At 41.6% G+C, this 17,518-nt stretch overlaps 1 protein-coding gene across 1 annotated transcript in view; it reads right to left on the bottom strand.

The window, feature by feature from the left end:
- Positions 1 to 17,518, bottom strand: part of LAPTM4B (lysosomal protein transmembrane 4 beta) — a 126,460-nt gene that overhangs the window by 28,204 nt on the left and 80,738 nt on the right. The window contains 2 exon segments of the mRNA XM_032784685.2: positions 6,352 to 6,447; positions 11,243 to 11,341. Of these exon segments, the coding sequence (XP_032640576.2) occupies positions 6,352 to 6,447; positions 11,243 to 11,341 (195 nt within the window).

The raw sequence follows: 17,518 nt of genomic DNA, 5'->3' as shown, positions 1-17,518 counted from the left end.
GCACTGAGGATGAAGGCCCTCATTCCTGGGAAGACGTACCCTGGAAGGAGGGCTCCGCAGGGAGAAAGACTGCTGATGACTGGTCCTGCATCTGATCTGCAGTCACTACCGTCGAGCTGGCAGGTGACTTTGGCTTTCTGTGAGATGAAAAGTGGGATCTCTGAGTGAGGAGTCTCCCATTGAGTTCAAGGAGGCCACTGATATGGGTAGACCATGGTGGCCAATAGGGGCCAGGCCAGAGACTTCCATCCCAGCCACGGGTCACACACCAACCCTGGGAATCATATTGATCCATTGGCAGCCCTTGGAGCTTGTCAGGTGATGCAGAGCAAGAAGATGAGGACTCCAACTCGGACTCAGAACCACCCTGGGGTCTTAAAAATATGGGTGGAGCAACACCTGAGGGAGCAAACAGGTGGTCCAATTAATCTATCGCCCAGAACGAGGCAGGAATCAGAGCCTCTGATGAAGGTGATTCCGTCAGTACCAAGCATGCCAGTGGCATAGGCAGTGTCAGTCCCAGCACAAACAGCGGTCCTGGAGCACCCGAGTGTGTCAACACTGAGTGTGGCAAAAGCTGCCATAGGAGCATCTGTGGCATTGAATGCAGCAGGGCTGAAGAGGGTCTCGGAGCTGGGGTCCATACCGATTCCAGTACTGGCTCCATCCGCACCACAAGAAAGGGAGTGGCTGGATGTGGTGCCAACAGAAATGAGGATTCAGTGGTTCACTCCATTTGAGGGGCTACAAGAGGCACAGCCCTGGGAAAGTCCTGGCCCAACGGTGAGGTGGAGATTGAAAGGTAGGTAGGAGGCCTGCAGCTGCCCGATATGCTGACAACATGGACATAGTCTGTACTGGCATCTCCCTTGTTGGTACTGGACTCAACGGACTCCTGGAGGCTGGAACCAGAGACAATACTACAGGCTTTCTGCCCTTCGCACTTGGTATAGGGGAGGGAATCAGAGGTATCCATGCCAGCCCATGCACTGGAACTGGTGCCAGTCTGCACTTTTCCTGGGGGAGGCATAACACTGTCCACACCAGCTCTTTTGTCAGTGGCATTTATGTTGGTCAAACGTGTGTTTTTTCACACCCCTGAATGACAAAATTGCTAGTGCAGACATAGCCTAGATCCAAATTTCACAAATGGTCCGCATGTCTATAATGGGCCAAAGCAAAGTCCCAGATGAAATCACCCCTGCGTGTTTAAAATCCAGACACAAATTTTGTGGTTTAGGCCCCTCTTTGCAGGTGATGATGCTGAAAATGTGGCAATACCTTTGATACTGAGATGAGCCTCTTGAGTGAATAAATGATATTAAGAATACTGAATAAAAATCCCTTTGGAATACTGAATTTCATAGGATTTTTCAGAGGTAAAGAAATAATGTACAGAGATAGAAAATGGTCCTTCAGGTAAGCTAGTGGTCACTGCAGATGGATGACTATAATACAGATCACATACTGTTGCCTGCTAACTGTAACATTCCTCGAACTACGGAGACGAGAGGAGATCCACATTAGGCATGCACACTGCCTTTAGAGATTGAACAGACATTGGCAGAGCATTACGTAACTTGCCCAGCAGCACATACGCTAGCAGTATTACTGTAAAATTATCACTCCGATTGAACGAATCAGCCATCCTAGTGCATAATTAGCTACACTCTATTCTGTAGAGTTAGCCTAAATATATCATTTAAACATTTGCAAAGGGCTAGTGCTTAATTATGGCCTTCCCCACTCCATCCTGAGTATGGGATGAGGAGAAGCACGATACAAATGACAGTTGCTAGAGGTATGAAGGCAAGAAGTCTCTGAAGATGCTGAATGAGCTCATGCCAGTGAGACTGTAAAGAGGTACTGTTTGTTTTGTTTTTTGTTGTTATTTAACCTGAAACTAAGAAGTAGGAGGAGGACTAGATACTTAAATTCCAGTGCTGAAAACTGTCATCTACTAGTAACACAGGAGCCATTAAAGATTCCCTAATTAAAGAAAGGATAATTTGTGGGACACATGATTCCCGTGTATGGAAGAGACTGTTGACATAATTAGATCTAACCCTAGAGAACCTAGAGAAGTGCCTTCAAGTTCCGTGCAGGTTGCTGCACCATGCTCAGATTATGTGGCTGCACAAATGGCCACATAATCATCCTTTTACCGCATATGCTGCACAGTTCTGCTTAGATCATAGAATCGTAGGACTGGAAGGGATCTCAAGAGGCCCCTGCATCATGTAACTGCAATTTTGCTGTTGCTGCCACTACTTCTCTGCCCTCTATTTTGTCTGCCTTTCCCCCTTTCTGTTGGATTGTTCTCTGTTATCCCACAAAGGGGAGTCCAATGCCTCTGGCACCTGCTGCTTTTAAAATGGCAAAGACAGAGAGAGGCAATGAGTGGGTATTAGTTTTGTGTGCTTTCTCAAGTTAAAACCATCCTCACAGCTCTACTTTGATGCCTACAAAAAATGGCTAGGCAGCTGGAGTGCTAAGACCACGGCCTACCATGCTGACCAATAGCTCTCATTGTTTCCTTGTATTTGGCAGTCATCTGTCTGTATCCATCTGTTCTCTCGTCTTGAACTTAGATTGTAAGCACTGTGCAGCAGGGACTGTCTTTTTGTTCTATGTTTGTACAGCACCTAGCACAATGGAGTCCTGGCCCATGACTGCTATTACTTCATTAGAAAATGACACTTCTGATTTGCTGGTTTAGTGGCAGTGCTGTATGCACCAAGATACTGTGCGGGCTGCCATGTATCTGGGATTATGTTACATGATGCTAAACATTTCAAATCAGGATTTTGCTAGCGGTTATGATTCAGGCCCAAATGATCCATACATGTTGCAAATTTGGCATGTGGTCTAAAATCTAAACTCAGTGCACTGGGTGCAAATCATTAAATAGCGCAGGGATGAGAGAAGAGGTACCATAAAAGAATTTAACTTAAAGAGCAAGTTATTCCTCTGAGCAACATTTCAATCCAAAAAACTGGACAGAGGACAAACTGCTCTCTTTGTCTATCGAGGTGGATAGGGCAAAAAATCTGTCAGTTCTGTCCTGTGGTTTAATCAATCTTTCCACTGTATAAATCCCTGTGGGACTTTGGTTCCAATGTGAAGTGGGGAAATGAGGCGTTGCTGCAGAGGGTTGAGAAGCAGCAGAGAGACAGGGGATCTCTCTGCAGGTGGCCCTGGTTTTGGGATTGTCACCTTCCTAATCTGCTTTGTATATGATATTTAACTGTGCATATGCACCTTTCTAGTGCTAAGATAATGTATGCCAAGAATCAATGAATAATGTGCTTTGTACATTTGGGGGTCATATTCAGGTTTTGGTGACCCCACATCCAATCATTGCCTTTCTTCAGAATTCAAGCCCAGTCAGAATGTATTTTAAAAGGGATTTATGACCAGAGTTGGCTTGAACAAGGCACTTCAGCCAGTGAGTATCTGTGGATCCCTATTGTCTCCCACATCTTGGCATCTCAACTGGATATGGATGGAAATACTGTCTTCTCCAGGAAGTACTCAAGAACATTGTCATTAAATGGAAATATATGCCATTAATCTGCAAGTCTCAGATAGATTTTCCAGAATACAGAGAAGGCAAAATGTTTTCTGGAATCTTTGGACGAAGTCTTAAAGGGCAGATAATGATCAGGATAAATATAGGGGTAATTTACTCATTTCTATCAATGAGACATCTAAGAACCCAGTTTTGCCAATATTTGAACTGGTCAGAACTATACTCCTCTGTCTCAATCTTTCTTACTCTCTATAAAATATAAACCTCTTTTTTAAAATGGTAAGCATAATAATAAGCAATCATGACAACTGTAGTTCAAGCACAATGTTTTCTCTCCTTTTCGATTATTTATTAGTCCATACTAAGGGATATTTTAACACTGGAAGCCTGGAAGAAAGCTAATGTTGTGCCAGTATTTAAATAAGGTTAAATGGGATGAGGCAGGTAATTATAGATCTGTTAGTCTGACATTGATCCTGGTCAAGCTAATGGCACTGCTGATACAGGACTCGATTAATAAAGAATTAAAGTAGGGTAATATAATTAATGCCAATCAACCTGGGTTCGTGGAAAATAGGATCTGTCAAACTAACCAGATATCTTTTTTTGATGAGATTACAAGTTTGCGAAAAGTAGCAGTGTTGATGTAATATACTTAAGACTTCTGTAAGGCTTTTCACATGATACCACAAGACATTTTGATTAAAAAACTAGGAAGATATAAAATTAATATTGTTGTCTGCAGTATTGTTGTAGCCATATTGGTCCCAGGCTACAATGTAGGTAATTTAATATGTAGTTCAAAAACTAGATGCCAGGTGTAGGAGACGCTGCAGTCCTAGCCTGGCAAACCAGAGACAAGAACAAGCCCTGCACTAGACGGGAGGTTAACCTGCTTCTGAATATTTGGTCCTCAAATAGGAGCCATTCAGCAGCAGGGTGCCTCCCCCGGGGCCAGGGCTCAATCTCTTCCTCATGGCCCAAGCCAGGAGTCTCTACCCTGCCCCACCAGGGCCACAGCCTTCCTCACTCCTTGCGGCTGCAGGGATCCAGTGTCCCTGGCCTTGCAGCTGTGCAGGAAGCTGTGACACAGAGGCCCATTGGTGGTTTACAACCCTGTGTCAGCAAGACTGACAAACTCACTACACCTAACACATTGCTGTCATAGTGTTTATCCAAAAGTGTCTTGTAAGGTATCAAATGAAAGCCAGTGACACACTCGTCACTAATACCACAGTGAAATGTATGTATTAACACTACATGAAGAATTATGGACACTTACATTCTTAAAAGCATAATATCAGTAACCAAACACAGGAAGAAACAGGTTTTCTTCCAGACAGGAGGGAAGGTAGTTCTCTCCCTGCCTCTAATCAACCCCATTACCGAAGTACCTAAGATTTTAACCCTACTGATGTACTGTATGAAACGTACATTAAATTACAACTTCGTTTGCTGACACAATTTACATTTTTATCCTGCTTTCATGGCAGATTCAGAACATGCCGTTTTCTTGTCCCTTTCCCTTGAGAAGTGATCGGTAAATCATTTCAATAGAAAAAGGCAGCACTGGAAACTGAAATTCTCTGCTTCCCAGGGGCCATTGATGAAGCAGATGGTTTCAATGCAAGTATATAAAGCCTGTGTGACTAGAGTTTCAATTTTTTAATTCAGTTTGCAGAATCTTGCAACCAAGGCTTTCACTGCTGTGAATTATATATTTTGCAGCATTTTAAGTCGAGTTACAATTACCTAAGGACTTCACAAAAGCTATCAATTTTTTTTCCATGCAGAACTTCTGGTTTTACTCAATGTAGCTTCCAAATACATTCCTCCCTCTTTCATTTAGCTCTCAATAAACCCGTAACTGTACATTCAAAATTCAGTGTTGTCAACTCATGATTTTATCTGGGTCTTGCAATATTGTGGATTTTTTTTTAAAGTCCTAGCTCTTCAAGACAATGAATTATGTGAGAACCACAGCTTCCATTTAAGATAAATAGTAACGTTCAAGTCTTCATGGCTGCACAGGAAAGCTTGAAAAATGTAACTCAAGTTCATCCCAAAGGTTCTGAAACCAAAGGACAACCCCTCGACCCCAACTTTTATTTTTTATTTTTAAGTCTTGTGATATTTAAACCACTCAATTTTGGAAGCCTGTATCATGATCTCTGAATATTTGAGGTTGGCAATACTGAAATTTCATTAATTGGATCTGCCCTCCCTTCTACTCATGCAAGCCCAACAGGCCAAATTCATCCTGGTGTAATTTAAAGGATTAAATTTCAATCTCACTTCACTTAAAAGTCCGTGGAGTTACATCAGAGATGAATTTGACCTATTGACCTCAGTGCTATAGCTTGGATGCAACAAAGCAGAATTTGGTTCCATGTATGCAGTATCTCCACAAAAATGTCATACTGTGCGGAATCAGCAGTGTCAAGTTACCCTTTTTTTATTCATTCAGTTGTGTTTACAATGAGTAAACAGCCACACAGAGTTCTTCATATCTTATAACTGCAACACTAAATTATTGCAGAAAGAACTGCAGAGACACAGGGGACCTCTCTGCAGCTGGTCAAGACTTGTCTACTAATTTATTTCAACATAGTCTTCATTTTACACAGTGTTCTTATAATACAAAAACAACAGCTAAGTCATACAAATGTCATACCTAATTCTCAGTTGCTGAGCACCAAATCACAACTGTGGCATTTTGCAGTGGTGTACATACTATATATATTTGGGTTAAAGGTTAAGAAGCTGTCACTTCTGAGGAATGGTAAGATAAAACACAAAATGTTAAGAGACATGCTTACCGCAGTGTCATTGGTAGCAATGTACACCAGCACATCAGAGTTGTTTCTGCCATTAATGTACCGGTAACAGTTCCATACGCAGCTAATCAAATAACCCTGCAAAGAGAAGGTGCTTGTTGTTACATAAAGAAAATAGGAAATATAATTTTTAGCACAGTTTTGTGAAAATGCCTGAACTCTGATTGGCTGAGGACCATCTTTAGCCAATCAGAACACAGGATATACATAATTGCTAAACTTTACACAAGAAAAGGAAAAGAAAGAAAAGACCACAGAAAAGTTAAAATCATATGTAAAAACCAATAAAATGTCACTTTTGCTAAAAAAACATTTTAACTACTTCGGTCTTAATATTCTGTTCCTCTGCCACACACACTTTACATCTCTTGTGGGGTTGGAAGTGGTCATTTCACAAAAACTCTAAATAATTTTTTTTCATGATACATTTAAAATTATATTGGGAGAGTTCTTATTCAGAATCTGGCCCAAATTAGTTAACCTTTATTACTGCCAATATTCAATTGTTATAATATTACAGATTAACCAATACACTTCATTTAACAGATTAACAGTTTCTATGCTGTTTCAAATTATTATTCTTACAGATATTTATATAGTTTTCAGTATAATAAAAGCCTAATATTAACTCACTAATAATTGTATCCTGATCTAATAAGCTTCCTGCTTTTGCCCTTGGAGTTTATGAAGACCAGAATATAATCACTGCCTTGTGAAAAAGCAGCAGCCTCACATGATTTGAATAAAGCAAAATAAAAGATGCTCTAGAGATATCAAAGTATATACTGAGGAATTTGATCTTTCTGATGATTAAATACTAAGTACTTCAGTAGCTCTGCATGGGTTCACTGTAGGTTTTATGGTTTCAGAATTCAGATACTATGGTGATGAGTGCAGTATAAGAGTCTATACAGAACACAGAATAGGAAGCATAAAAAGCAATTGGCTACTGAAACGTTAACTCACACTCATTTGAGAATATAAGCAGCTGGTGTCGTTTTACTGGCCAAGAGATTTGGACACACACATTCTTGGCCAGCTCAACATTAGTAATGGAAATTCATTTTGCCCACGGTACACTGCAAGTCCAGCAACTTTCCTTTAGATTTGTTCTTAAAAACTCAATTGATATTTATGCTGAAGCATCATTAGACTGAGTCACTGACCTACTTACTAATTCTCCCCCTTCCCCCCCCAAAAAACAAAAAAACTTGGACTGAGCTTTCAATTACAGCTTTAAGAAATGTCACTGGACAGCATAGTGAATTAATACATTAGTCTCATCTCTGGAGACCCATGTGAAAGGAATTCAGTGATCTCAACCTAGCCCATCCTTAATGGTATTTATGCACATCACATACCAAGCGGCACACATGCATGCACACCCATTCAGTAGGAATAGTAACCTTTGCTCAGAAGAGGCGCAAGGTCAAGTCACAAAGGTATGGCAAGATAGGATAAAGGTGCATGGGAAGAACTGAGTGGGGAAACTTGCACATTGCCTGATGACCTCCATTTCAAGAACACTAAAATTCATTAAATTGCATCCTGAAAAAACTCTAATAAACCCCTAAATTAATTTATATTTGTTAAGCAACACAGATCACAATAATACCATAGTACTAGGTAGCATAAAAGATCAGCAATTCCTATTTCTTAGCTGTTTCAGTGCCATATGAAGAAATACAACAGACTCAGTGGGGACCTATAAACAGCCCAGGACAGCAAGTCTCAGAGCCTGGGTTGACTGACCTGGGCTTGAGCTATGGTGCTAGAGACAGCTGTGTGGTAACTGGGGTTCAGTCTGGAGCTTGGGCTCTGAAGCCCGCCCTGTTCCCTAGGCTTCAGAGCCCGAGCCCAGATGTCTACATCAGTGGTATAGTGAGAGTCCCGCAAACCTGAGTCTGTCAACCCAGGCTCTGAGATTCGCTGTAATAGGCTGCCAGTCACTGCGAAGATGTACATTGAAAGTGCCATTTCACATGGACCTATGCAAATACAATCTGCACTTACAGCTATCTTGTGAGCACAATACAAATACACATTTTCACGCAGTAAGGGTGGCCAAACATTCCATATCCAGAAAACCACAAAGCAAAGCTGAGCTGACTGCCAGGGATTAATATGATCCAGTGGTTTGGTTTTACAAGGTTTCAGTCATATTTGACATGGAAAAGGGCTTCATCTGCTGGCCCAAAAATGTCTACACAATTAAAATGTGCATTTATCTTTAATTAAAGTAACTTCCCATGCTTTAGAAAGGCTCTGCGTTCCTCACCTTCCCACTGCAGTACACCTAGAAATGTCTGTGGGCTAGCAAACTTAGCTATTAGAAATCTTATTAAATCTCTTCCTGCAAGCCCTGCCCCCTCCTACCCCCCACCCTAGAACTCTCCTAGGGTACAAAGATATAGAGAACAGTTTCATATCAGGGCACAGGGACGTATACATGTAACTTACAGGAATACTTCCTAGTGCTGAGATCAGTTTATTCTGCAAAATGTGCAAAAATTGGAATCTCTTTTCTGTTGCCTCATTTGCAAAAAAGAAAAGAAAAGAAAAGAAAACGAGGGCCCAGGCAGCTGAAGACCACCCAGTGCATTGTAGGAGGAGGGGTTGCAAAGGTGGTTTTCTGCTACCTTTGTGCTCACCTGGTCACCTGGGTCAGTAATACACCAACTCTCTCCCCCCAATGCAAGTTAAAGCAGTCTGAATGGTTTTCCCATATGTTCATCATGGTAGCTAGAGATTGCCAGGAAGCCCTGACCATGCTCCCTAAGCCAGCTGAAGGGAAGTGTGTGTTTTAGGAGCCATGATTCTATGCCATGAGAGATTCCCTCCATACTCAGATGAGAGCGCCAGCTTTAAATCATAGTAACGTGCAGAGCAGCCCAAACACAGGCGAGAATCTGGGTTTGGGTCTTCATGCAGGAGACAGTGGTATTCTGGTGTAGTACACTCAAATGTCAAAACTAATGTTTAATCATTAATGTATTAATACTAAAGACAGGTGAAACTTCTGGCTGTAACTTTCTTCAGCGAATTGTTTCAATTAAACTGCTCCCACCCTCCAACCCCCCTACCCTAAAAAAAAATCAAAAGTTTCATTGTGGCATTTTTGAAATGTCAACTTTAGATGTGAAACTTTTGTTTCCAAATTTCTTTCAACTTCATTTAGAAAGTTTTTAAAAAGCTGAGAATCAAAACAAAATGTTTCTTTTCATGTAGAATAGTATGTTTCATTTGACTCTAAATCTCCCCCCCACCACCACCAATTTTTCAGAACTGCCAGCAAATGGGGGAAAAAAAAGTCAGCTATTAGCACAGCTCTAATAAATACATATCTATGGTGCTGGATGCCTTCCCTTGGCCAGATGGGAAACGCCTACATTTCGTGGCATCTTAGACTCCGTCTCCACTACAGACTTATATTTGTATAACTAAGTTTCTCAGGGATGTGAAAATCCACACCCTGAGCGACGTTGTTATACCAGCCTGACCCCCCGTGTAGACAGTCAATGGGAGAGCTTCTTCGGGAGGTGGATTAACTACACCGACGGAAGAAGCTCTCCCATTGGCATAGGAGCATGTTCACTTATGTGCTACAATGACATAGCTGCATCAGTGTGGTTGTGCCAATGCAGCACTTTAGGTGTCAATTTGCCCTAAAGCTGGTTCTCTGGAGAGATTAAAATCTGAAATAGTACATTTCTGGTGAAAACTGAAGGCCAAAAGGACTATTACTTCAGGGTTGTTGGGTTTTTGCCATATTTGCAAAGCACAGATGGCCTCCATGTAGATTCCTCCTTTAAAATAATTTGCTTGATACACAGACCCCCACCCAAATTTAAGAGTATCATGCTGCCAAATATTTTTTAAATTACGTATGTTATTTTGTTTTATAGTTCTTACTCTATGAATCACCTTTCCCTGCTCCGATGTTTGCTAGGCTATGATGCGCCTCTCTCTAATTTAACAGTAGAACTCCAATTCATGAAAGCACTCAAATATTTTTTTTTTATGTTCAGTACCTTTCAGTTTCAATACACAAATGTGATACCATCTGTTATGTCTATCAAAGTGACAAATAGTGTGATGCATTTGATACTAGGCAACTTTTTTTCATTAAGCAGGTTCCATAAATCTGCAAAACAATGCTTTTGCAAGCAAGCAATTCAAACGAAAATGCCAATGCTGACTGTATTTTAGTATATATTTCCACTATTAGTGAGTCATATTTTCAGACACATATGCATTAATTAAATGTTGCTAGAACAAACATTAAGGAAAGGGAAAGTTTGTAATAATGTCAGCTCTAGGGGAATCAGCTAAATATGAGAAGAAAGGGACATTAATTGATCTCAATTGCATTAGTCATTTACACTCTTGGAGCAAATATACACTGGTATGTCACATGCTAAAACCCAAGGATTTTTTTGGACTATGAATTTCCTAGTATTGTCAGTTTTCTATTCAGGCCTGTGACTAATCCTTTCAAAAACTTAAAGGCCATATTTATTAAATGAAATATCAAACATATTTGGGAATGACATGAGCTAATCCTTATAATGTAAGAAAATATCACTAATATCATTGACTGGACTATATATTTGTCATATTTATTCACATAGAACATACTAAATCATGTGTGGGTATTAATGTATTTCCATATTTTCTTTTTGTTTTTTTAAAAGCTGCTGCAATTATCTACCATCTCCTTCCTTGCTGTCAAATCCATGCTAATTGTAACTAATGTCCCACTGGCCATTCAGCCTTGTTAAGTCAACAAAATACAGTTGTTCTGGAGAGAAAGGGGGAGGGCTATTCCAAAGACATTCCCTATATAGAAGATGAATTTTATACACATGCTCACCTTGAAAGCCAGAATTATGCTTATGAAGAGTAGAATAATCACAACTAGACAAGTAGGATTTACTGCCATAATCTCTTCCTTGTAGGGAAAGTTAACAGGCTGCAGAAATAAAAACATAAATAAAACATTATAAATCTCTTGAAAGATTAAGGAGCCATTCCCAAGGCTCTTTAATTAATAATTTATGAGAAGGCAGTTAAATCTGAGAGCTCTTCTTTGGACCTGTATTTTAGTTTCTAGCACATCTGGATACAATAAGAATGATAACTACAGTGATGTCTTCATACTTCAAAAGACAGGACAATTCAATGTAACATGCACATCCTAGTGAACAGAAAACTGGAGGGCTGTTTTAGGTTTGGGGTTTCTTTGTTTTTTTTGGCCTGTTTGCCTTATAACTAATCCAAGGGAGAATGGACAGAACTTTGGGAAATTTGACAGTCTGTCATAACTGGCATTCTCTGAAATCAGAGCAAGGTTTGCAAAGAATAAATTCTCTCACAGTGATAGCACCTATTGTCCTATGCACAACTTTCCATTCAGTTTATAGACTCATAGACTCATTAGACTTAAAGGTCAGAAGGGACCATTATGATCATCTAGTCCTGCACAATGCAGGCCACAGAATCTCACCCATCCACTTCTATAACAAATCCCTAAACTATGTCTGAGTTATTGAAGTCCTCAAATTGTGGTTTGAAGACCTCAAGCTGCAGAGAATCCACCAGCAAGTGACCTTTGCCCCATGCTGCAGAGGAAGGCGAAAAACATCCACGGTCTGCCAGTCTGCCCTGGAGGAAAATTCCTTCCCGACCCCAAATGTGGCTATGAGTTAAACCCTGAGCATGTGGGCAAGACTCACCAGCCAGCACCCAGGAAAGAATTCTCTGTAGTAACTCAGATTCCAACCCATCTAACATCACAGATCACTAGGCATACTTACCTGATGATAATCAAAGATCAGTTGCTAAATTAATTGCCAAAATTAGGCTATCCCATCATACCATCCCCTCCATAAACTTATCAAGCTTATCTAAAGCCAGATATGTCTTTTGCCCACTACCCCTGGAGCTGTCGAACTTAGTCTCTAATGGTTAGAACCTTTGTCTAATTTAAAGTCTAAACTTCCTGATAACGTTATATCATTTGTTTCTGTGTCCACTTGTACTAAGCTAAATAATTCTCTCCCTCCTGATATTAATTTCTGATATATTTATAAAGAGCAATCATATCCCCCTCAACCTTCTTTTGTAGGCTAAACAAGCCAACTCTTTGTCTCTCTTTCATAAGAAGGTTTCCATTCTCATCATCATGTAGCCATTCTAACTGTTCCAGTTGAATTCATCCTTTAACATGGAGAACCAGAACTGCACACACTATTCCAGATGAGTCTCATCAGTCCTTATATCTACTAAACCTCTTTTCTTTGCTGGAAATACTCGCCTATGCATCCTAAAACTGCATTAGCTTTTTAACCCATATCACATTGGCGGCTCATAGTCATCCTGTGATCAACCAATACTCCGAGGTCCTTCTCCTCCTCTGTTACTTCCAGGAACAGCTGGTTGGCAAAACAACACATGGTCCTGGGGCAAAAGCACAGACTTAGGATCAGGAGAACCGAATGGTATTCCTAGCTCTGTCAGACCTCCTTTGTGACCTGCGAGTTAACTTCTCTATACCTCAGGGCATGTCTTCACTACCAGCCAGATCAGCGGGCAGTGATTGATCCAGCGGGGATCGATTTATTGCATCTAGTCTAGAGCTCTCCCGTCGACTCCTGTACTCCAGCTCGGCGAGAAGTGCAGGCACAGTCGACGGGGGAGCGGCAGCAGTTGACTCACCATAGTGAAGACACCATGGTGAGTAGATCTAAGTACGTCAACTTCAGCTACTTTATTCACGTAGCTGAAGCTGCGTAACTTAGATCGACCCTCCCCCATGTAGACCAGGCCTCAGTTTCCTCATCCATACAATCAGATAATAATACTCTTCCTATTTCACAGGAAAACTGCTGTTAATTAATAAAATCTTACATTTGAAAGGTACTTTAAGATCATTAGACAAAAGAAGTTAGAGTATTTTTATTATCTGCTGAACTGTTTTAAAATAAAAAAATGTGGAAATCAAAGATCATCAAATTGTTCTGAAGCATTGCAATGTGCAACTTGCAGCTGCAGTTGGACTAAGTCTCTACTTATAAATGAAATAGTTCTTTGCAAAAGAACTTCACTCAGAGGACTTCACTGTAAACCTCTTCTTGTACACAAAACAGTTTTGAATACTTTCTATTTATATTTTAATTAGCCCTGTCCTTCCCCTGAGGCATTAAATGAACCAAACTGTTCTGTCAATTAATCTGGATTTACACGAGCGTAACTCTTTGATGTTACTTAGAGCAGAAGTTAGCCCTGTGTCTGAGGAATTTCTCTTTTTGTCAGCTGTTTGTGAGAAATTTTCTTTATTTAGAATTTCCATGAAATGTTTTTAATGCTTAAGGTCAGATGGTACAACAGATTGGAAATAACTGCTACATAAATTCATTTTCAGCTCCTTGAGAGATATGTTTTTATTCTTTCTTTGAATTTCATGACTAATATTTTATCACTTTATTTTCATTATAAAATGTCCTGCTTCTTGCAGAGGTCTAGCTAAATTTAAAATTAATTGATTCATAGCCTGCAGAAGAATTTACTTAACAATATGCTATTTCACACAATATCCTTATCACAAACACAGTGGAAGTACAGTAGAACCTCATAGTTATGAACAGCAAAGTTGCAAACTGACTGATCAACCATACACCTTATTTGGAACTGAGAATACACAATCAGGCAGCAGGGGCAAAAAAAGTATAGAGTACAGCACTGTATTAAGCATAAATGACTAGAAAAATAAAAGAAAAACGTTTAAAAAAAGATTTGATAATGTAAAGAAACTTTCTGTGATTATTTCATTTAAATTAAGTTGGTTAAAATTGGCATTTTTCTTTTCCACAGTAAAGTTTCAAACCTGTATTCAGTTGTAATGTTCAGTTGTAAACTTTTTAAAGAACAGCCATAATGTTTTGTTCAGAGTTATGAACATTTCAGAGTTAGGAACAACCTCCATTCCTGAGGTGTTCGTAACTCTGAGATTGTACGGTAGTTACTCAGAGACCCAAAAGGAGCCAGAAATGTGTTGATGAAAAACAAAAACACCTTAAAAAAATGCGGAAACTTAAAAGATTTCATGCCATGATATGTATGTACTTCATGACTACAGCTGTGGGATCTTGTACTTTGTTAGATAGTCTAACCTTTATTGGCTGCTGAAGACAGACTTATGAACAGTTACAATAAAATTTCCTGAATATAATTTCTTTGCTACTGAACTGTACTAAAAAACAAACAAAAAACTAGAACCAATTTGTAACTAGAACGAAGACTCAGACTGACACTTCTGTCATGTTAGACTCTCTGATATCAGAGAACTCTGTCACAGTTCTGAGATTGGATATGTGTCAAGTCCGTATTTTGTTCAAACCCAAATGGCATATTTCCAGAATTCAACTGTGCTGGAATTTGTTCCTCTGAAGGAAAGAGAGAGGGTGGGGAGGTGGGAAAAAGAAAACAACCAATAAAGTTCCTACTTGTTTAAAGAGCAGGAACATCTGCTAGAGCCATGAACCATTAGTTAGCCAAGTTCAACAGCAGCAAGTGCTATTCATCAGGTCCAGGCTTGTCTTTAAGTGTCAGTCAATAGAAATTTCAGATTCTATGGAAATAAAAGAGCAAGCTATAATAAGCATCAATAAGTATATAATAGGTGATTTTTTGAAGAGTCGAATACAATGGGAATTCTGCTGAATGACAGTCAGGATAATTTCTTCTCAGATGACTTTTCCCCACTGTTTTGACTATAAAGCTTCAAGATGGAGTTCCGTAGGTCTCCTTCCATGTGGGCTACGCTTCATTCAGATAAATTTGAGCTCTATGGCAGCAGTACTATGCAGTCAGATCTTTTTCAACGCCTCCTGATTAGTGTGAAAGCTCAAGCCATGCCCCCACTTGGTAGTCCCACATGCTCCCTATGATGAAAAGGATATTTGAAGGCTGACCTGTGTTGCAACAAGACTGTGAAGATAGCACCAAGGTCTCCATGTACAAAAGGCAGGTATGGGGAGAGATTATCTGTATGTTGAAGGGCATTATTCTCAGCTAGAATAATGACACTGATGAGGCATGTTATACAGGCGATACAGTTAAAGACTGAATTAATATGTGAAATAAGACCAAAGGGCCATATTTTGATGCACAATAATGAGACAGAAAGCAGAAACATGATGAGACTCAAAGAAATTCAGTTTATCAAGTTGATTAATGTTAGCTTTCCTGTTGTCCACAGTGGGATTTCACCATTGCCAGTTCCTTATTGGCACACAGTTTACACCACCATAGTGCGATTTGCACTGGCAGGGTAAGCCATACATCGGGGTCGGCAACCTATGGCATGTGTGCCAAAGCTGGCACGCAAGCCAATTTTTTATGGCATGCAGGGCGGGCTGAGCTGCTCAGCCCGCCGCCACTCTGGGGTTCCCGCTGCTGGCTCCTGCCAGCTGGGGTCCCACTCAGCCCAGCTGCTGGCCTGGGGGAAGGAACCCCAGGCTGGCAGTGGGCTAAGACCCCAGCTGGCAAGGAGCTGGTGGTGGAAACCCCAGAGCGGCGGTGGGCTGAGCTGCTCAGCCCGCCTGGGCTCTGGTGTTCCCGCTGCTGGCTCCTGCCAGCCGGGGTCCTGCCGCCGGTCCCACTCAGCCCAGCTGCTGGCCTGGGGGAAGGAACCCCAGGCTGGCAGTGGGCTGAGATCCCAGCTGACAAGGAGCTGGTAGTGGAAACTGCAGAGCGGCGGCGGGCTGAGCTGGCCCCTTGCCAGCGGGACTCCCCCCCCGCCACAGCCCCACTCAGCACCCGCTGCTGGCCTGGGGGATGGAACCCCAGGCTAGCAGCGGGCTGAGACCCCAGCTGGCAAGGAGCCAGCAGCCGAAATCTCAGAGTGGCAACAGGCTGAGCTGCTCAGCCAGCCCCAGCTCTGGGGTTTCCACAGCTGGCTTCTGCCAGCTGGGGTCCTGCCGCCGGTCCCACTCAGCCCAGCTGCTGGCCTGGGGGAAGGAACCGCAGGCTGGCAGCGGGCTGAGACCCCAGCTGGCAGGAGCCAGTGGTGGAAACCCTAGAGCCCTGGCGGTCAGCCCCCCACTGCTCTAGGGTTCTGGCTGCTGGCCCCTTGCCAGCCGGGGTCCCCTCCACAACCCCACTCACTTTGCTTATAGTTGGTGTTCCAGCACAGCCCCCTGCCAGACAGGGTCCAGGCTTCCGGCCCTGCTCAGCCCTACCAGTCGCCAGCTCCACTCACCTCAGCTGCAGATCAGGGGTTCCAGTTACTGACCTTCTGCCAGCTGGTTATTAGCTTATAACTCAGAACCCTGTTTGCAGCTTAAAGTATCTAAATAGGTGCCACCAGACATTGGAAAACTCAGCAAGGAAAAGCAAGGGCAAGGATCACACTAAACTAATAAGATCTGAATTTTAATTTAATTTTAAATAAAGCTTCTGAAACATTTTGAAAATCTTGTTTACTTTACATATAACAGTAGTTTGGTTATATATTATAGACTTACAGGGAGACCTTCTAAAAAACATTCAAATGTATTACCGGCACTCAAAGCCTTAGAGTGTATATATGAAGACTTGGCACACCGCTGCATCTTCGCAAGCAGGTTGGCTAATCTAGTGAGGAGGAATTTAAACTGGGTTCATCGGGGGAAGGAGACCAAAGCCCTGTGGTATGTGGGGAAATGGGATACCAGGAGGAAGCATGAGCAGGAGGGCGCAAGAGGGGAGGACTCCTGATTCATACTGAGAAAGCAGGACAATCAGCAAGTTATCTTAAGTGCCTATACACAAATGCAAGAAGCCTGGGAAACAAGCAGGGAGAACTGGAAGTCCTGGCACAGTCAAGAAATTATGATGTGATTGGAATAACAGAGACCTAGTGGGATAACTGTTCAGGAAGGACAGGCAGGGCAGAAAAGGTGGGGGAGTTGCATTCTATGTAAGAGAGCAGCGTGACTGCTCAGAGCTCCAGTATGAAACTGCAGAAAAACCTGAGAGTATCTCGATTAAGTTTAGAAGTGTGAGCAACAAAGGTGATGTCATGGTGGGAGTCTGCTATAGACCACCAGACCAGAGGGATGAGATGGACAAGGCTTTCTTCCAGCAACTAACAGAAGTTACTAGATCA

Source organism: Chelonoidis abingdonii, chromosome 2 (assembly GCF_003597395.2).
Source record: "Chelonoidis abingdonii isolate Lonesome George chromosome 2, CheloAbing_2.0, whole genome shotgun sequence".
In the NCBI taxonomy this organism is placed as follows: Eukaryota; Metazoa; Chordata; order Testudines; family Testudinidae; genus Chelonoidis; species Chelonoidis abingdonii.
The sequence above is the reverse complement of the archived record's forward strand: the minus strand, read 5'-3'. Positions and strand labels throughout refer to the sequence as shown.